This window comes from Bombyx mori, chromosome 1, assembly GCF_030269925.1.
Source record: "Bombyx mori chromosome 1, ASM3026992v2".
Classification (NCBI taxonomy): Eukaryota; Metazoa; Arthropoda; class Insecta; order Lepidoptera; family Bombycidae; genus Bombyx; species Bombyx mori.
The window spans coordinates 1,118,327-1,141,093 of record NC_085107.1 but is presented as its reverse complement, the minus strand read 5'-3'; the positions used below and the strand labels follow the sequence as shown (position 1 = coordinate 1,141,093).

The 22,767-nt window shown below is 37.3% G+C and overlaps 1 protein-coding gene across 1 annotated transcript in view; it reads left to right on the top strand.

The window, feature by feature from the left end:
- Window positions 1–21,954, top strand: part of LOC134199679 (uncharacterized) — a 33,596-nt gene extending 11,642 nt beyond the window's left edge. Inside the window, exon 2 of the mRNA XM_062671098.1 lies at window positions 21,841–21,954. Coding sequence (XP_062527082.1) covers window positions 21,841–21,954 — 114 coding nt within the window. The remainder of the gene's footprint in view (window positions 1–21,840) is intronic.
- The last annotated feature ends 813 nt before the right edge of the window (window positions 21,955–22,767 follow it).

The window sequence follows — 22,767 nt, the reverse complement described above, 5'->3', positions numbered from 1 at the left end:
AGAGCTGATTGTACCGCATAGTTCATAGGTTCGTCATTATAAAATACAATATCACTGATTTAGCTGCTTTACTAGTAGAAATTAAAATTTAAAAGTATTTGATTATATTTAATAATTAATTTTATATATTAATACGTGAAGCAAAAAATTTTCACCTTTTTAAGCACTTTTTACGAAAATTGCGCGGACGAAGGAGTATGATATTTCCCACACTTATAGAGAATATAGAGAAGGATGGCAGAATGATAATTTTTTTTATTATGCATAAAATACAATAAATCAATAAAAAAATATTAAACACCCTGCCATATTTCTGACACACACGCATATTTTATACAAAGTATATATAATATGCGTTTAGTTTATTGTGTAAAGTCTGTGGTGAAATTGAGAATAGATTAATATTGTTTGTCTTCAATATGTTTTGTCTATAGTGTAGACATGGCGAAATCTGTGATTATAGTAGTCCTTGACAATAGAACCATAATAATATTCAAGCTTATAATTTAAATTATTAATTATGGTCGGATAATTATTTCGCATTCAGTGAAACAGATTATTTAAAAAATGAGCAATTATTTGTAATGGAATTTTAATACAAAAAAAAAGTTCCAGCACAAGAGAGTTCCGTAGCGTAGAATAAAACAAAGAAACATTTTTGTAAAAAAAATAGACGGTGGATGTCAAATATCCGGGGCCCTGAAATTGCGATACTTTAAGACAAATATTTTATATTTTTCCTATATGGAAACTAGCGACATCTTGTAGCGGATGCCCCTAAACTCATATGTTGTCAAAGTTAAGGTATTTAATTATTGTATAACTAAACACAGAAAAAAAATCATACAAGCCTTTATTGGTTAAAGACAAATTGATTAAATTTTATCAATTTGCGGTTTCTGAAAATTTACAAAATCCTTCATTAAAAATAAAATATAGGATAGGTGATATGTTACTGCCATCTACAGGAGCAATGAGAAACTAATCGAAGGGAAGCCATCTAGTGGCCGTCGCCCGTAAACATTTTTGTTGGGTGCTTGAGTTGCTTATCTATAAATAATTTATGTGTCTATGAAATATCGATTTAGACGTTCACGACCACTGGGAAACCGGTAGGTACTTTTACCAGTTTTTAAAAGGATTGGCAGTACGATGCGCTCTGTACAATATGTAATTTAAGGTTTTCACATTTTCTATTGTCCTTATTGACAGACTAGCTTACAGCTGACCTGATGGTGATTGGTAACCGTCGTTTAAGGACGTTAGCAATGTCAGGGGTGGAGTCAGACCGATGTCTACCGTGGAGTACTCTGAATAAGTCTCGTTCCAAAAAGGATATCTCATAGCCTTCGGGAAACACCGTAGAAGGAGTTCATTCCAAATGTACGTAGCAAAAAAGGTCTTTGGAGTGGTTCTACGTACTATTTTCCTTATTCTTTTTGTCAACGAGTTCTTCAAGAGGGCTCTAAAGATGAATAAAAGAGAATGACAGCTCGTCACTAATTCAAATTTTTAATGGAAATGTCACCAGTCAGACAATCTCTTTGTCTGTCGCGATGGCCAATTGAAATATATTTTCTTCTTGAAAACATCTAGTGCTTGTAGCGCGCTAATTGAAAAAGTTCTTCAAAACTTATGGAGTTGAATTCTATGAATCCGCAAAAGGCTGTATCTCCTGGATGTAAAGTTTATCCGGTCTCGGATTAATTTCGCGGGGCTCTCTGTGCTTCAAACTTATTGTTTACAAAGCATTTTAGAGACGTCTTGAGCTGTAGTTTCCTGGTTGAAGTTCAAACTGTTTTCTAAGAATTCTAGGAGAGGAGGGTTCTTAGTTCTGTTTATATTTTCTGTGTTCATTTTCTCTGAACTTTATAATCAAATGCACACCTATTACTTTCTCACAAGATACTTCGAGTGTAAGCACTAATGTGTTTCGACTTGAAGAGTACGGCAATCGTTGTGCAGTTCAGTTGTGACTACGAACTCATATTTCTTGCATATAACTCTGATGTATATGGGCTCCCGTAAGCATCAAACATTAGGTGGGCTGCGAACTTGTCCAACTACATAAAGCGTTAAAAATTAATAATAAACGAAACCAACTTAAATAACTAAAGTTATTATTTTGTTTTCCACAATGGAATCGTGGTTCATGTTAAGATGGATTACAAAACGAGTCTGTACGATGGGGTTTAAAAGATTTTAAGCTCTCCTGAGGTCTAAAGTTTGCATTGGATAATTCCGATGAACCGATAGGAAATTAAGTATTCTAGGTAAGGAATTCAATTCATTATTCTATACAATCGTCTTTGCGTCATAGTTTATGATGTACAGGTAGGTACAACCATGATTATTGCCCAGTTTGAAAAGTTAATTTGCTGTGTTGTATATATCGTGTTTATGTTTTTTTTATTTTTTATTGCTAAGATGTGTGGACGAGCTCACAGCCCACCTGATATTAAGTGGTTACTGGAGCCCATAGACATCTACAACGTAAATGCGCCACCCACCTTGAGATATAAGTTCTAAGGTCTTAGTATAGTTATGTAACGAATTCTCGTTCTTTTATTTTTAATTTTTCACACTTTTATATTTTTGCTATGAGTCTCTATAAAAGATATAAAAAACATTCATCATAATCAATAAAATATCATTCTGATATCACGACACGTTAAGCCGGCGACGTTGCAGTTCAAATAATCTAAATGTAGTTACTAACCGAAATTATTGTATAGTAAGTATAGTTTAGACTTGGATTTTAACGTTCTCCAGTAACCACTTTACACCAGATGTACCGTAAGTTGGTTTGTTTCTATATATCTATCTAATCTAATTAGCTGCTTAACCTAATTTACAAATTTCTTACGGCGCAGGTAAACATCGAATTCACGTTATTAAAAAAAAAACTCACTATATCTATACTAATATATAGGTATAAATCTACAGTGGTTGGTATAACTATTGAACCATGTATGCGATTGACTTGAAACTTGGTATCCATATAGAACATACATGTACTTAATTGATAAGCTAATAGTTATATGAGTGTTGGACTCCCTAATAATAATGACAATAAATAATAATGTTCATTTTAAATCGAAGCGGGCGAGTACGGCTGGTGTATATATAAATCTGCAATATTTTAACTCTGTTAAGCATCGAAACTGTAGTAGACAAACCATTTAAGGGTCAGACGAGCTCTCTCTAGTCGGACCTGCGCCGAGGCTCTTAGTCTCGCCGTTCCATTAAAATAATATTCCGATACTCGAGCAAACACAAGTTTTAACTCAATTAGTGGTCCTTCCGGCAATTCGTAGAGCATTTACGGTAACAGAGAGACAATGATTTAAATCTCTCTTTTCTTAATTTCAATGAATGGTAATGTTTTAATAGATCGGTTAATGTTTTTATTGTTTAAATATTGTTAAATTGTTAACTTAAATTGTTTAAAATAATCTAAATGCAAAAGTTCCGCCATAAAAAAGCAATGGGCCGTCTCAAGGCTAAGAACGACCTCTTCCACAAAACAATAGACAAACAAACCAAAACGTATCCTTTAAAGAAATATATTGATATAAATTTACCGTCACTCTACAGTATGAAAATAATAATAAATTGTACTTGTATATCAGAGGAAGTGTGATAGTAGCCCCGGTAATCAACAAATTAAAGAGCGGACGGTTAGCGTGGTATGGACATGGGATGCATAGAGAGAAGATGCATGTGACTAGGAGATGTATGGAAATAGCAATGCAAGGTAGAGGGGAAGAGGTCTACCAAAGAAGACATGGATGGAGTGTGTGAATGACGATATGAGAGAGGCGTACCAATTGCGGCAATAAATCCACACCTTCCTTAAAATCATTCGACAAATTTAAGCTTCGGAGTGAAAAAAAACTAAATTTCTACAACCTCTTTTGATGATGAACGTGTATTAGCAGTGAAGAAACACCGATGATTATGAATGTTCTGAGGATCACTCGGATAAAATATGATTCTTCAAATTTTTGTGTTCGCCTAATTATATTAAGTTTCTTAGGCTTTTAAAGTATATATCTAATTGTGGAAACGGTATTTCTGAATTCTGTTGTCTGTTTTGTGTAAGAGACATGTAACAATAATCTGGTTATAAGCAATACAGTTAAATTTTAGCATAGTACAACATAGACGTCTGCGCCTCCCTGTTGCGACGTTTTAATAACTCTACCCTATCATATTCGAGGACCCTCCGTCTGGGAACTTGTGAGTTCACTTATTAAATTTCAGAGGGATCCTCCTTAACTATTGGAGGGAGGATTCGTTTTGTGAATTTATTTTATTGGTTATAGCCCGTAGGTTGAGCCCAAGATGGTAAGGCCTAAGGCCTTTTTATGAACACACGTTCTGTTTTAAAATGTGTGATCATCGTGCGTGAGCGATACTATACTTAGATAGGTGGGACCTACCGTTTGGAATCTCTGGGTCTACGTAGGGACTTCAGTCCCTCTGTATTTTGTACCGTACCTGCTTTGAGGAATTGTTTGAGATGATCCCATCATCTCGTTTTCACTATCGCACCGCCCACGACCGGGGTAGAGTTCATTCATACTACCTGAAGCCACTGCGTTCATCCACAGTGCGTTTTCAGAGATCTCGTTTACCACCCGGATTTGGAATGAGCTCCTCTCCATGGTGTCTCCCGAGCGCTATGACATGTCTTTCTTCAAACGAGGCTTGTGGAGAGTACTTAAGGGTAGGCAGCGGCTTGGCTCGGCCCCTGGCATTGCTGAAGTCCATGGGCGACGGTAACCACTCACCATTAGGTGGGCCATACGCACGTCTGCCTACTAGAGCAATAAAAATATAGCAAAAAAAAGGTGGTGGCGTTGCACTTGTGGGCCATGTGTTGTACCTAAAACAGCACCACCCCATCATCTTCCCGTGAATGTGGTAGAAGGCGACTAAGAAAATCACCGAAGAATAGGCAGCAGTATTCACTGATTGTTATACTAGCATACCGCAATCGTCATTCGCCATTTTCTAGTAGTAAGACGTATTGTAAGCCCGCACTGGTATAGGTGGCCATGTTTGCTCGTGCGTCACCTCTACCTCGAAGCGTTAATGAGCTCGGAGCTGAAGGGTGTGACAGCTGTTATATAATCAAATTGTGACTGAATCTACCGTTAGAAAACGGTAGATTCAGTCACAATTTGATTTCACAGAAGGTGAAGGAATACTGTGATTATTGTGGTTTCCGGTAACCAATTTACAACAGGCCGCGAGCTTCTTCACACATCTACGCAACTAATAAAAATACGCTACATATTAATTGTGTAGTAATAATAACTTGTGTTGTTGATAAATACGTATTTATTCAAAGGTGTGTCAAGTTTGTTGTCTAACGCTTATTTTAATTTACTAGTGGTCCCCCGGTAGTCGAAATTCGACTATAATTAATTGAAATTATAAGCTTGTACACTGTTATGATTCTATTGTCAAAGATTATTAAATCACAGATTTCGCCAAGACTACACTATAGAAAAATATTAATAAAGACAAACAATATTTAATCTATTCTCAATTTGACAACAGACGTCAAGAACAAAAGTTTGACAATAAATAAATAAATAGTATGAATGCGTGTGTGCGTCAAATAAATGGTAGTGTGTGTAATGTTTTCTTTATTGATTTAATGTACCTTTTATGCATTATCCTAAAAAAAATATTTGCATTGTGCACTTTTTCTCTATATTCTCTATAAGTGTGGAAAATTTCATACTCCTCCGCCGCGCAATTTTCGTAACAAGGGATACAAAGTTTTTGCTTCACATATTAATAATATAATAGATTAAGCACATTAATTAATTAAATTGAAATGTCTGTACATTTGTTCGTCTATAGATTCTAAGAGCCGACAAAGTTTATCTAGAAATTATCAGTGAAGCAGTGTGCGATGTGCGGATGCTTTTAATTAATTATCGATTCTCGGTTGCTCAGGATGCAACAGGACAGTGAACGGAAAGCTGCTCATTTTATCGCAGAATTATTTATACGTGCGTGCTTGATTATTATAATAAATACGAGTTTTTGAAGTGAAAACTTCGTTGTGATTTCAAACCGGATGCAACGGAAAAAACGACAGGTAAGAGACACAAATACAAAAATGTGTAGGATGAAGCCAGCAAAGAATGAGACAGAAATATACATACTATTTAATACAGCGCCATCTATGAGATTTTTTAATACTAACGTGTGTATGAAAGCTCTTGTAGTGAATTTTAATTTAGGATTATATGTGAAATTAAAATATCAATTCACAGAGGGCGCTACCTTACAATTATTTACTAATGACAAAATTTTACATATACTTAAGACGTTTAGGATAATTGTATTTATAGGAAGGTTTCACTTCTACCACGTGTGAATTGCACACATTTTTTTGTTTTATTATTATTACTATTTTTATGGCCCTTGTAGGCAGGTGAGCATACATACGGCCCACTTGATGGTGAGTAGTTATCGTCGCCCATGGATGGTAGAGCCAGCCGCTGCCTACCTATTAATATACATACATATTAAATATTAATCTATTAATCATTTAATCATCTATATTATTAATCACTTAAATATTAATCATTTATTTAATATCTCTGTTATAAGTACGAAAGATTTTCTTGTTTCTCAAATAGAAATAAAACAGTTTTTGTTAAGCACGTCTCTCTTACTTTTATTTCTATTGTTGCTTTGTATTAGTTTTCGTGGCAGTCGAGCGATGTACTGCAATCCCCTACAGGCTTTTTTACAAGTGAAAGGAGATCTTGTACTAGAGCCGGTAAATTCTTCATTTCTGTCTCTTCTACCACGATGCGGTCATGTGTTTCGGTTTGAATTACAAACGGACGTCATATATAAAACTGAAACAAGGAACTCATGTTTCAAAGTGTATGCTTGTATTCATTCACCATGTAATGTCTATGGACTTCGGCGAATGCAGCAATTTACCATGAGGTGAACTATGCAATCAAGAAAATTAAACCAGTATGGTGGTACATCAGACGACAAATCCAGACTACCAATATGGTCGGATCCAAAGCAAGGACATGCCTTCATCTCGAGGCCGAAGCTGGCGTCCTGGTGTGACCGCGTACCGTTTCTAAGGAGACGGTGTGGCTCGGTTTGACCTCGGCAGCTCAGTGCCGTGCGGCATCGCATTGTTCAGGATCAGGTTGACTCTACGTAGAGATCGCACGATTGTAGGACCTCTACATTAGATAGACACTGACTTAAGGAGCCCACTGTCGCCACCAGTGCGGGATCTACATATTCTTTTTTTATTGCTTAGATTGGTGGACGAGCTCACAGCCCACCTGGTGCTAAGTGGTTACTGGAGCCCATAGACATCTACAACGTAAATGCACCACCCACTTTAAGATATGAGTTCTTAGGTCTCAGTATAGTTACAACGGCTGCCCCGCCTTTCAAACCGAAAGGCATTACTGCTACTACCCGTGCGGGCTCACAAGAGGTCCTACCACCTGTAAGAATACATACAGAGCATATAAACTTCATCTTTGGTAATTTTCAATTCAGAATTTATTATTCAAATATTCTGAAGATCAGATTCTGATTCTCAGAATTTATTATAATTTTCCTTCATTCCTGTTTGAACGTTCCGATGTTGCAAAATCAGTGGAGCACGAACTCTACTACGAATAGCTAGATCGAATTTGAGCTCTATTCCGAGAGAGAGCTAACTTAATATATTATGTATTAATAAGCTCGTCGTTACGCGAGCATGTCATCACATGTCTAGCAAATTGCTCTATCACGCTTCGATTACATAGTGTTGATCGAAGGTTATATTACGCGATTAGCTGTATAAGTGAAGCTATGCTAAATATGTGTGCATCATCGGTGCGCAAAATCGCGATCAGCTTGACAAACTTTCTAAGGATTTTTTTTGAAACAGTTACTTAATTAAACTACGGTATGTTCTATAACTATATAATAATTGTTTATCATTTTTTATATATATATATATATATTTTTTTATTACTTAGATGTATGGACGAGCTCACAGCCCGCCTGGTATTAAGTGGTTACTGGAGACCATAGACATCTACAGCGTAAATGCGCTACCCATTTTGAGATATAAGTTGATTGCTGAAACTTTAATGCCGATTTGAGGCATTAAAGTTTTAGCGATAAGCGATAGTTTGGTATTTGCTTACGGGAAGTCGGAGGAAATTCTTGTAACGCGATCGAATACGGGCACATAATGTGTTTTGAATGGATAAACTGAAATGAGCATTAGAGTGTAGTGGGGAAGCTAATAAGCGTATTATAGTGGAGCCTTTGTGTTAATGTTTTAACTGTAGATTACAGGCGACGGGGTCTGTACGTCCGGAGAGAAAAGGTAATTATTTTCTAACGGATCAGACGATCTGTAAACTAGTATAGAATGATACGATTTTTTTTTTATTGCTTAGATGTGTGGACGTGCTCACAGTCCACTTGGTGTGGAAGTGGTTACTGGAGCCCATAGACATCTACAACGTAAATGCGCTACCCATTTTGAGATATAAGTTCTAAGGTCTCAACTATAGTTACAACGGTTGCCCCGCCCTTCAAACCGAAACGCATTACTGCTTCACGGCAGAAATAGGCAGGATGGTGGTACCTACCCGTGCGGACTCACAAGAGGTCCTACCACTAAATTAAAAATTTTGTTGTTGTTTACGGATTTTTGGCAGTTGAAATGCGCACAGGCTTGTTCATACGTACAATATGTTTGACCTGTGCTTACATTAATATATACGTATTAGTATATACTCATTATTTTTTACTTATTTATAAAAATAAAATCAGACACTTTTAGTTCAACATACAATATTAATTTGTAATCTTGTTGTCGCGGTCTAATGTCATTTCCTTTCTGAGAAACGATCGAAGTGGATACGCTTTCATTATTTCTCTCTCTTGCTTTATGGGATTATAATTATCCAGAGATGTGACATCAAAATCAAACACATTAGATTAATTAAAATATCGCATATTTCGGACGAATCTTATTTGCAGATAAAGTGATAGATTGAGCATAAAGAGATATTTAAAATTGTATATTAATGGGAATTCTAAATTATACTACAATTTTCATTAAGATTTGGCTTGTGATGTGAGGTTGAAGCTTCAATTGTAATGTTTAACCGCTGACCCACCCTTCGAACCATCCTTTCCTAATATTATGTATTATCAAATATAAAAACCGTTTTCCGGTAATTTCATAACGTGATTTAGCTCGAGGAGTATCAGCCGGAAGGGTATCGATTCTATAGAGTATATTAAAGATAGATACGCGATAGTGCATGCTTTGATTTCGTTCGTGGCTTCGTATTTATTTAGAGAAACACGGGTACGGCCTAGACTCGCAATCATGGTATACTCGTCTCATTCAATACAGGTACCTTGAGTGGTTTATCTATCAAACAAAACAAGAGTGTAATTGGGTGCTTTATTTTTTTCCATTTTATATCATCGTTACGATTCGAAATTTAATCGATTGAAATTATTATTTATTTTCGCACACGCATTTTTACACAGTGATGTGACGAATTGATTTTTAGTTCTTACAGAGATTCATATTTATTTTTAGATTAATCTTTAATTAATTTTTACCACGATTTTCACATTGCGTAGACGACAGGATGTAGAGGTGAATGGCTGGATTCGTGATCATGTCGCTTGTAACACGCCCAAATATCGGGAACTCATTAAATGTGAAATATTTGGCAAGAACCTGGTTCTATTACTGGTGGTAGGAGGTACTGTAAGCCCACGCGTGTGGGTACCACCACCATACCTGTTTCGGCCGTGAAGCAGTAATGCGTTTCGGTTTGAAGGGTGGGGCAGCCGTTCTAACTATTCCGAGACCTTAGAAATCTTAAGGTGGGTGGCGGCATTTACGTTGTAGATATCTGTGGGCTCCGGTAACCACTTAATACTAGGTAAAAAAAACGTCTAGTCTTTTCTAACATAATTGGAAAATATTATAAATCGAGCTAACAGTAACCATCATCATAGCTCTTACCTATCTTACTATCTCTACTTAACTCTATCTACAAATTAATTAATTTGTTGATTAGCATCTTCTTATCTTTATATAGTTATTTTTTAATAAAAAATTAATTAAAAGTAGTTTCACTATTCTGAGACGCAGAGACTCTATAGAATAAATTAATTATATTAAAAAAAAATCTCAGTTTTTTTTGTTATATTTACACAATAATGTGGTTTTTGGTTATTTTGAAACTATCAATCACAATATCTTTATTATTTCGTCCTTCTTTTAATGGTCTCAGATACAATTTTGCAACATGTCAATTCCAGTTTTGTCCTTATACACAAATACTATACTACTAAATCTATTTATTTTGTACAATTACGATTTCAGACAATCATATAATCGTATCCATCCTAGTCTAGTCTACTGTACTGGATTGGAACTGTCCTGTTCTCATATCAGCTTTCATACAAGTCCATTACAGACTTGCAGTGGCCATCAGCACAAAGGCTCGCTGTAAATTAAGCCTGTCAATGATTTCGTAATACAATGACCCCTCACTGTACAGAGCATGTCGGAAATTAATTAATTCGAGGATCACAATAGCGTGGACTATGCCCGGACTCTGGGGGCGACGCGGTACTGTGGCGGATTTGCAGTGAAGATAATTGAGTACTTTTGACGATGGACTCTATACGGCAATGGCGATTACGCGCAGGGAAATTTTCCTTTGAAGTGTTAGTTTTATTGGGGTGATCAGTATTACGGTGCTAATTGCATTGGACGATTGAGTTAGCTCAGAGTCTGGCAGCGCTTTGAGATTAAAGCTAGATTCCCTTTGCGAGCTTATTTCTATTGCAAAGTGTTCATTTCTTATTATTTGATTCAGATAAATTTTCGAGCTCGAATCTCAAAGTAGTAGGACTGATTCTCATAGTGTTTTATTCGATTTTCGCAAGACGTAAACATAATTAATATTCTTTTACGGCTTGATTTTGGTTTTCTATTGTTATTAAATAATTTCCAACATTTTGACCCAACGGTCGAACAACCTTGAATACGAAAAGTGTAAAATATTTGAAACTTCTGAGATAATAACGAGGACAAATAAAAAACACGATATTAGACAGTAAAAGTGGCTTTAGTTAGTGATTCGTATTTTGGTTCATCTATATGGAGTTGAGTCACCAATCGTTTGACCGTAAATAAAGCGTAATTATCAGCTTTTCACGTACAATAATTAAAAATAGCTATCATATTATGAAGTTAACTTTACAAAGCGCTCGACGCGAACAGCTCGGAATATCTCGAGAATGCTTTTAATTTCAAAAAGCTCAAGAATAAAGACAAACGATGGCCGTTTGCCTTGTATTAAATGATGCACAAAGAAAATGTTTAAGAAAGCAAGCTCTACTGAATCTTAGGTTAACTTTGGAAGCAATTTGAGCGATACTAAGCTGTTTCTCTTATCTACAGTTTTCCTTATAAACTTTTTCAATTTTTTTATTGTTGTTACAAGATGTTTATATGAATATTTTTTTTGTTTCAATTTTTCGCAGCGAGAAAGATTTTCTGGTAGTTGTTTATTGTTTTTCATAAACATTATTGGATTTTAAAAGACTTTAACTAAGAAAATAAACCTTTAATATTAAATTCATTTTTATGGTAGGCACTAGTCGGGTGGGTAGGAGAGCATCGGTATCGCAGGATCCGACTGATGCATGACCACGACCACTCTGTCAAGAGTGTACGAATAGGAAAAAAAAACTAGTCGGGTGATTTAGCTAACGACTAATCTGTCATATATACTTACTGGAAATGCGACCACGCTCCTTGAAACATGAAGCGAAATTTCAGCTCACTAATCCGCGTGGATTCACAATGCATACAATGCATCAGGAAACCTTTACACGTATTTATTCGTATTTTCCTTTACGTCAATTCGATTAAGTGCCTTTTCAATGTCGTAATTGATTCTTGTTCAAGGATAGAAAACGGATAAATTCTTAGTATATTTTTATGTCTCTCGTGTATACTCCTTTTGTAGACGAAGTAAAGAGATTAATTTCGTTAGATTATTTAAAATTGATTTCACCTTCAGTTAAAATGTTTTTGCGTCACACTCATTTTTTGTAGTAGAGTTGGCGAATCGCAGAAGTATCTCATAGACTCGACCTAGATTTTCTCACCGGATCTTCTCAGTGGGTCGCGATTTCGATCCGGTGGTAGATTTTACCAAGCCCTTACTAGGCCTAGTGTTGGCAAATTCTCTCAGGCTGAGCCCGTGAGCCCGTGAGCCTCTTAGGCTACCAGCGAATAGGATTTTTTCCTTGCTAGAAAATGGGGAGGCCAAATAATTCATTCTCACAGGTAATGATCATGCATATATGCCTTTCTCTAGTTCAAGAAGTAGTTTTTGTTAACTTTTTGAGAAAGTTAGCGCAACAAATAAGTCAAAGCTACATGAATATCTATATATTAATACGTGAAGCAAAAACTTTGTATCCCTTTTTACGAAAATTGCGCGGACGGAGGAGTATGAAATTTTCCACACTTATAGAGAATATAGAGAAGAAGTGCACAATGCTAATATTTTTTAAAATTGTGCATTAATAATACATTAAATCAATAAAGAAAACATTACACACACTACATACCATGTATTTGACGCACACACACATTCATACTATTTATTTATTGTCAAACTTTTGTTCTTGCTGTCTATTGTCAAATTGAGAATAGATTTGTATATATTATTTGTTTTATTAATATTTTTCTATAGTGTAGTCTTGGCGAAATTTGTGATTATAGAAGTATAATAAATAGTCTTTGAAAATAGAATCTTAATAGTGTACAAACTTATAATTTCAATTAATTATAGTCGAATTTCGACTACCGGGCGACCACTACTTTGAATTAAGTCACAAACTCTGTATTAGATTGAAGTTCAAGTCAAGTTTATAAATCTTGGACTAGTGAACTAGTGCAAGGTTTGTGATCTAGTGCAATATTTAGCATTTCAGTTTAGTAGATGAGATTTAGAGGTATAGTCAGGTAGGGTCATGGATATCAATAGCCTTTCAATTCAGTGTGTTTAATATTTTTGGAACAGAGTACCTTTATGCGGCAATCAGAGTTGACTTTTAGAAAACGTCACGCAAGAAAAGGCTTTATGCCGCCTCCGTGCGATTTTCTCTCATTGTCTCACTCTGTGTAGGTACACGTGAGGATCATAATTGTACACGGCCCCTTATATAAACAGTGAATGTTTTATTAAAAGTCAACTGCCACTCGTCATTTTCAATATTCATTTCAATATTCATCAATTTCATTTTCATCAATAAAATTAAATACTAAATTTTGTTTTTAGGATTGCTAGATTTACTATAATAGTAACCTTTATGTACATACATATATCCACTATCCCTTTTCCTATTTATTATATTCATCATTATATTTTATTTTCGAGGAATTTATTTCTATGAAACATAATTTATATAGGGGTTGTCGAATAATGATAAAATTCAATAATTGGTAGGATGTGTCGATATTAGTGTATACGGATCGAAGTGCTCACACGTTGTCCTCCTGAACCATATAAACACTTACTTAAATCTTCTTGTTATAGAGCGTATATCTATCTTCTATATATCTAAATATATAAAAATGAATTGCTGTTCGTTAATCTCACTAAAACTCGAGAACGGCTGGACCGATTTGGCTAATTTTGGTCTTGAATTATTTGTGGAAGTCTAGAGGAAGTTTAAAAGGTATATAAATATGAAAATGCTCGGAATTAAATAAAAATAACAATTTTGTTTTTCCTTTGATGTGTCCCCCGTCGGACGGATTCCTTTTGTTTGTTTTAAGTTTATTTCATACAAAAGTGTCGGTCTTTTATTGATCGATTGAGGCACTACGAAGTCTGCCGGGTCAACTAGTTTGAGATATAAAAATCTAAGACGTTAGAATTAATTAAAATATATTTTTGTTAGGGAACGCATAATTAGACACAGCTTAGCCGAAAATCTATTTAAGAAAACTATTTATTTTGTAATTTGAATGAACACTGACAATTGACAGCGTAACTAGGAACTCGGGATTGATTAGTAAAGACAATCATAGATGCGTTGCTTACAGTACTTTGCCTTATTAACAACTTTAATGTATAAAATGTATTTTAGGGTATTCTTTTGCTTGTGTCTTTTCTGTTAATATTTTAATACGGGTCCAAAATATATGTATATACGTCGCACGAAAAGGAGAAAAGAAAGTTTTATAACGTTATGAAAAATACTGATAATTTAGCAACATGTAACGGAATACGTAGCTATTTTTACTTGAGACTTCGCATCTCTCGAGGTTGGCGATGTCGATCACGTGGAATACTCGTGTTTTCGGTCCTATTCGAATTCAAACAGACTACATTGAGTTCAATCCAGTCTATTGACAGCGACACGTTCAAAATAAATATTTATTTCGGGTGTGTTTTATTAATTTAATTTTCTTTTTATCGACATCTTCGGGTTTCGTGGTCACAGAAAACTGCAGATTTGATATAAGTTAGAGAACTTTTTGTAACGTGTCATGCAACTTTGAAATGAACTTCCTTCAATCGTTTGTAATGTAGGTGATTGTACCCCTGGTATGGTGATGTCCATGAGCAATGGGGAACACTAACCATTAGGTGGACCGTACGCTTGTTTGCCTGTAAAGGCATAAATTAATTTTAGTTATAATGCAATATGTTAAAAATTAGATTTCTGGTAAAAAAAAGTATCAAATTGAGTTCTACTTCGCGTTTTTCAACGTCACACTATCCGTTTCTACTTCAAAGATAGCTTTCCATAAGTTTTTATACAATGCAGATACCACTCTCTATTATTTCATTCTTCAACATAATTTTCCAAAAAATCGATCGAGTATTAACTGTTTCAAATAGTATTTAGACACATTAAAAATACTTTAGGAGCCTTATAGTATAGCACGCAAGTTTTACTATGAAATTCAAGTTATAAAGCAAACTTTCGCTTAGTGTGTAAAATTATGTTCATTCGATTAGCGTGGTATGGACATGTGATGCGTAGAGAGAAGATGCATGTGACTAGGAGATGTATGGAAATGGTAGTGCAAGGTAGAGGGGGAAGAGGTCAACCGAAGAAGACATGGATGGAGTGTGTGAATGACGATATTGGAGAGAGAGGAGTGAGTGTTGGCTGATAGAAGAGAATGGAAGAGAAAAATTAGCTGTGCCGACCCCACCGAGTGGGATAAGGTGGAGAAAAAGAAGAAGAATTCGTAATGCCCGATTTTGAATTCGCTGAGGTGCGCAAGCCAAGTGCCCTCCAATTTTTTATTTATTGCTTAGATAGGTGGACGAGCTCACAGCCCACCTGGTGTTAAGTGGTTACTGAAGCCCATAGACATCTACAACGTAAATGCGCCACCCACTTTGAGATATAAGTTCTAAGATCTCAGTATAGTTACAACGGCTGCCCTACCCTTCAGACCGAAACGCATTACTGCTTCACGGCAGAAAATAGGCAGGGCGGTGGTACCTACCCGCGCGGACTCACAAGAGGTCCTATCACCAGTAAAAATATGAATCAAAAAGTGTTCGCTCTAAAGTTTTAATTGAATTATAATAGTATAATAATACTACCTCATTCTGCTACAAACTACTCATGTGAGCTAGTAAGAAAAATATAACAGTATAACAAAATAATTTTGAGATTTCAACTGTGTAGGCAGCGGCTTGGCTTTGCCCCTGGCATTGCTGAAGTCCACGGGCGACGGTGACCACTCACCATCACGTGGGTCGTATGCTCGTTGGTTACAAGGGCAATAAAAAAAAGGTATTCAAGCAAGCATCTTGTGATACATTTTATTATTAAATATGATGAAAAAAAATACAAAGTCATGAACACTCTACACGCGATGACAAAATTAAATACTCTAAATATATCAATTCGTATGTGCATTTGAACTCACTACAATATAGCTACGCATTCTTCTCGTAGCCGGTGACTACGAAAGATCGCCGTAGCGCAAGTAAAATAGAGTTAGTCCTTGTTGATGTTGATTCGTAGCGCTCATGAAAACAATAATCGCATATGCTTATAAAATGTAGTAGTACGCTTACGGTAATAGTGGTGAGTAATAACTTCTAGCTTGAGCTAAATAGAGTCCGTATAAGTTCGAGCTATTTCTTCTGCAAAGCAATAACGCATTTTTGTTCGGAGGGAAGCGGAGCCGTCATTCCGCATTCCAATTCCATTGTAACTTCGACCTCATATATCGAAGTGTACGGTTTTCGTGTTTCAGTTTGTGTTTATAAATTTATTTAGTAATTTATTAGCTAAGTACACGAGATGATCTTTTGCTTATTCGAAGAAATGAAAATCGGTTCGCTTAAGCTTTTAATTAAAAACTACATAATATATTATCGCTGACAAAAAAATATAACGATTTCTATATTTAGCACCATTATTATTATATGTAAATAATGACAAGAAAATCGCCACAGGCACACAAGTGAGAATTCTACGCATCATTTATTTTAAATATACAATTATCCATCTTGTAAAATCTTATCTTACATATAAATCGTACATGTGATGACATTATAATGCTATTAGTTTTAAACTCCAGTATCCACATAGGGACTAAGCATATTAGTAATAATTAATATTTAACTTACAAATGTTATAATTAGCTTATAATAATTTACTTACAAAATCAGTATTAGCAGTTTTCAATCTTCTAAAATGATGAAAGATCCTAGAAACGAAAATTAAAACAAATAATGTTAAAAGATAATGTCGTGAAATTGTTCAGTGGCTAAAATTGAATAAAACACTCGTATGAACAAAAAATAGATTTCACCTTACCCGAAAGCCCTCACCTACCTCGATATTTACAGATGCTGAATAGTCTTCCCATTTTACGAAAATAGTTTCAATTGTCTATATTTCCTAGAATATAATAGAAGGATTTGTATGTAGAAGTGTGCCGTAGACGTGTCCAGTCCACGGCTGTGTGCGTAAAACTGCAATGGCCGCTGTGCATCATCGATCAGCATTTATAGAAGATGTTATGTTTTAATGTCATCTATTTTTAAACTTAAACCAGATTGGTCCATAGAGTTCCAACAGCCCGCCCACCTTCGATAGGACATTCAACATTCTTCTCTGTCTAGCACCTGAGTTTCAGCATTGGTTTCTATGGTAACTATGGTTTTAAGCCTGAAACGCCCCTTTGGATGCTGTGCGAGGGGTGCGCGGGGCGAGGGACTTGAGTATAAGAGCTTTAAGCCCACCGAACCCTCCACAAGCGCTCCGGCCTCCGATCCGTGCGGACGGCAAGAGAGGAGCTTCGGGAATAGTGGTAAGCTGCCCCTAAGTACTGCCTGCCTCCTTACCTGGAGCAAACCTAAGTCTATTATTTGATATAGCTTCATTGACCGCGGCTACTTTCGAGTTTGCATTTAGATTCTCTCGCGTCATCTTGCGATATTTCAAGAATTCTTTTCACGTAAATTCGGTGATCATTTTTAAATACTAAATTAAAAAACGCTTTTTTCGGGTATCGGTTTTAAATTGTAAGCGGTGCGCCTTCCACGATCTGACAGACAGCGAGCCGGGTCCGACCGCAGGTAAGTAGAAACCTTTGTTTTATTTAGCAAGTTTAAGAGTTTTCATAGCTTTCACAGGAGTCACGTAAAATTTGCTCATAGTACACCGACTGCACTGGCTTTTCACCTGGTTGCTGATAGGAACTTAAATTAGACCTCGGTATTAGTTTTGTAATGTAAATGTAAATAAATTTACATCGTGGAAAAGATTTCAACGCGCTTTTTGTGTTTCGACGGCAGTGGATGAGAATTTCAGGCTCAGATAGCTTCCAGATTACAAAAGTTCGTGGACTGGATTTTTTACTTGACATAGACGAAATCCTCTACTTTACGATTTTACGATTGTGAGTAAATGTTAGTGGGCTACTCGAAAAGGAAAGCTTAGTTTTACGTCAGATAGCTTTTTCATCATGATTTATGTAATTTTAGTTTGATAAACGTGTTGTTTCAATATTTTATTAAAAGTATATTATTAGATTTAAAAAAATAGCATTGTCTAGTTATATAAGAAAATAACTAAGTGAGTATTATTTTGGAAAATTCTAATATAACATCATGAAATCGATGAGTGTTTCAAATACAGGAATTATCTTTTTATACAAGCATTTATAAAAGTATGGCGGAAAATTAATACGATATAAAAACGAGGTTCAATTTTCAATATTAAATTCTATGATAGTTTTAGACATAGTTAATATCAACCGCACAGATTCGATCTACACCTGCGCGTAGACTAAGCTCTTCTCACTCACGCCTTACTCTCCTAAAGTCTCCAAAATAATACATTGCAACTTTATTTAGAACGATATGTATAAAACCTCCCTCCCATCTTTACCTTATCTTTAGTTAAGCTGTAACTATTATAAATTATAAATAAAAAATGGTTTCATTTTTTAAAAGAAAATTTTAATTTTTTATTTGATAGATATTTATATAAATGTATTATTGTATAGCAGCTGTCCACGCGGATGCATCGCTCACTTAAGTAGGAGAGAGACAGATGTCGAACGCGGACGCAGATTGTGCCTCTTTGTCGTTCGTTGCGCGCTCTCGCTTGCACTTCAAGCCTTAAATGGAATGCCTCAGAGCGAGGTAACGCCGCATGAGTCATGTTTTTTCGTGCATGCAGCCGGCTACATCGTATTATAAGACGTTGTCACGTAAAAAATTCCAATTTTGAATCTTCAAATTTTATTATATAAATTCCAATCCCTTCACCACCACCAGCTTTGTAAATTCCCACTTTACTCTTTAATTGCATTCCGTCAATCACACTTGCATAAATTGCCCCTCTCGCCTACTTCGAATCGAATATCGAATATCGAAATTCGAATATCGAAAATATATTTTAAATATTTTCGATTCGTTACAAGAAAATATATTTTAGATATTTTCGATTCCTTTGTATTACTAAATCTCTACCTACATAATAACCCCCCCCCCCGTTCCCAGTCCCCTATTTCCACCTTTTTTTTATGTCACTTCAATTCCCTTCTGCACTCTATAGTACCTATATTATCATCGGCTTACAGACGTCCACTACTGAACATAGGCTTTCCCCAAGATGCGCCATAGCGACCACTCCTACGTAACCCGTATTCAGAAAATTCTCGCGAGCTTCAATAGGTCGCCGATCCACCTAGTGGGTGGCCTACCTCGCACCTCTGCGACCCCTTTATCATGGTGCAATTCCAAGGATTATCCCTGTAACCTTCCACGAGTATCGGGATACTTGGGGTCGACATTTTGAGCGATGTCCAAATTCGAAGTCATTTCGAAGGCAAAGCCAAGTTGACGTCCAAAATGAAGTCCTCAACAGAGAGAAGCGGTACTTCACGCCTGGACAAAGACTTGCTTTATAAAGCACAAGTCCGGCCTCGCATGGAGTAATGCTCCCACCACTTGCATTTGACTCCATGCAGAAGAGAGCCGTTCGGATTGTCGATAATCCCATTCTCACGGATCATTTGGAACCTCTGAGTCTGCGAAGGGTTGAATTGAACCAAGTTCAATTCATCCCATTTGGAGACTCGCCTCAGAGAATTCTCCACTTCAGACACAAGTTTTGATCGTCTCTCTTGCACCACGCTCCGAGAGAGACTCTGATGGCCGATATATCGCGCATCCCCCGTGCTGTCATCCGCATAGCAATACATGCCATCAATAGACAGAATGTTATTGATATACAGGATGAAAAGCGTGGGGGAGAGCACCGAACCTTGTGGAACGCCAGCGTTAATGGTCATGGTATCATAACAGTCACCGTCTACAACGACCGTGATGCTCCGCCCATCCAAATTGCTAGCGATCCACTTGCAGAGACCCGCGGGGATTCCGTAAGATGGTAGCTTCGACAGAAGTGCCCTATGCCAGTCCCCGTCGAAGGCCTTCGCGATATCAAGGCTCACAGCAAGAGTCTCGCCCTTGCTTTCCAAGGCTTCAGCCCACCTGTGAGTAAGGTATACAAGAAGATAGCCAGCTGAGCGACCGTGACGGAAACCGTACTGTCGGTCACTGATCAGCTGGCGATCTTCAAGATACTTCAGGAGTTGTATATTTATTATTCGCTCCATCACCTTGGAAAGCAAGGAAATTATCGCGATAGGCCTATAGCTCGATGGGTCCGACCGGTCACCCTTCTTGCGGATAGGGTAGACGTGGGCGGTCTTCCATGAAGATGGAACCCTGTTAGCGCAATAAGAGAGGCAATAGAAACGCGTTAGCGCAGGTGTCAGCTCAGGGGCGCACGTTTTCAGAACCACTGCAGGGATGCCGTCCGGCCCACTCGACTTATGGACGTCCAGGAGTCGGAGCTTCCCCCTGACTGCACACTGTGTGAAGCAGATCTCCGGCAGGGAGCTATCACACTGGGGAATGTTCGGTGGTTGTTACACCCCTGTCGTCCACAGTCGAGTTCGAGGCGAAGAGTTTGACCAGAAGGTCAGCCTTCTCTTTCGCACTATGGGCCAGACTGTCATCGGATTTGTTTCTCTTTGAGAAACTTTGAGTCTTTTGAAAGGCTCTTTTTATATTTTTTATTGCCCGTGTAGGCAAACGAGCATACGGCCAATCTGATAGTAAGTGGTTACCGTCGCCCATGGACGTCATCAATTCCAGGGGCAAAGCCAAGGCGCTGCCTACCGCTTAATACTCTCCACAAGCCTCGTTTGAAGATGGCTTGTGGAGAGTATTAAGCGGTAGGCAGCGCCTTGATGCGCCAAGATGGCTCATGGCCAGTGATCACGTCTCACTGCCTTATGCCATCACCGGCAGCACATACTAGTTAAAGACTATCGTCATGAGACGTTGCGTTGTTTAGGATGAGAGAATGGAATGAGATTCCACTTTGAAGTTGTGTTGAAGTCGATGTGGCCTAGAGGATAGACGCGCGGTGCAATCTTATCAAGCGATGCATCGGTATTCGAATCCCGCTGGCAGGTAGCAATTTTTCTAATGAAATACGTACTTAACAATTGTTCATGATGGACTTCCACGGTGAAGGAATAACATCGTGTAATTAAAATTAAACCGGCAAAATTATAATTTGCGTAATTACTGGTGGTAGAACCTCTTGTGAGTCCGCGCGGGTAGGTATCACACCACCTTGCCTATTTCTGCCGTGAAGCAGTAATGCATTTCGATTTGAAGGATGGGGCAGTCGTTGTAACTATACTTGAGACTTTAGAACTTATAGGTTAACCTAAGGTGGGTGGCGCATTTACGTTGTAGATGTCATGGGCTTAAGTAACCACTTAACTCCAGGTGGGCTGTGAACTCGTTCATCCATCAAAGCTATAAAAAAAACCCCTATCTTTTTTTATTTACCGCATAAGCTAACTCCAATTAAACTATCAGTTTTCCCTTGTCATCCGAACTTACGTACCTACCTCAATTCATCCTTTTTCATCTATCCTCGCTCCTTTTTGAGCCCCAGGCTTCTATTGGCTGCTTTAATTATATTTCAAGTTAACTCACTAAGAACCCCGACCTTATGCCACCGACCCAGACCATTCCTTTTCAAGTCTTCATGCACGTGCACGCATACGCACCGACGCACATGCCCTTGCGCACGCAATTTAAGGCGCGACACTTGCACAATTGCATCCTTAATCTTTAGTGAAATCAAAATTACCTTTTACTAATTCAAATTTCAAGATCTGGTTTCAAGATCTGGAAACCAGAAGAGGGGACAGGGTTGATACCCTCGACGCAGACTACTGAACTAAATCCTGACCTGTTCAGCTGCCCTGCTAATGTTGAATCGCTGCAGTCAAGATGCTGAGAAGAATGAAGACATGCTGAGTTGTTTGGATGAGATACCGGGCTTTCATAGCAAAAATGTAAAGAGTATTCCAATAGCTTGTGTTTTGTACGGAAGATCATTGTGCTGCTCGCAACGATGACGTGAATATGGTTTCATTGGCGTTTCTGAATAGTCTATATAGAACCCATAGAAGCAGAACATACCGTGAGCTCGCACGACCCCACTTCTATCGGAATGCAGTCATGTGTTTCGATTTGAAACCATTATACAATGTAATCGATATTTCGACGTCATCATATCTTAAGATCGACGGCTTCTGCATGCTGTGGTGGTGTCTATTGGCTCTTGAAACCAAGTGGACCGTGGGATCATCACCTATCAACTATTTTTTAAAAAAACAGGACGGATCTAGGTCCAGAGGGTGAGCGATAAATTATCTCTGTAGACGTAACTGAGATTCATCGCGGTAGTTTTACATAGTAAGGAAAGACATTGTTAAAGTTAATATCTTTAAGAAAAAATGTTGAAAATCACACAGGGTAAAACGGCAATATCTAGTGGTTGTATACTAGTCACTATTCTAAAAGTTATATGGTAATTAAACATCATTTATTTTTAAACATAAAACTTTTGATTTTGTTTTTTTTATTGCCCTAGTGGATAGATGTGCGCACGGCTCACCTGGTGGTGGGTGGTTACCGTCGCCCATGGTCTTCAGCAAGCTCAGGGGTAGAACCAAACCGCTGTCTACCGTAATGTAACTCCGGTATAGCCGAGAGCGGTAGGCATGGCGACCACCCGAAACACCAAAGAACGAGGTTCAGGCAAACG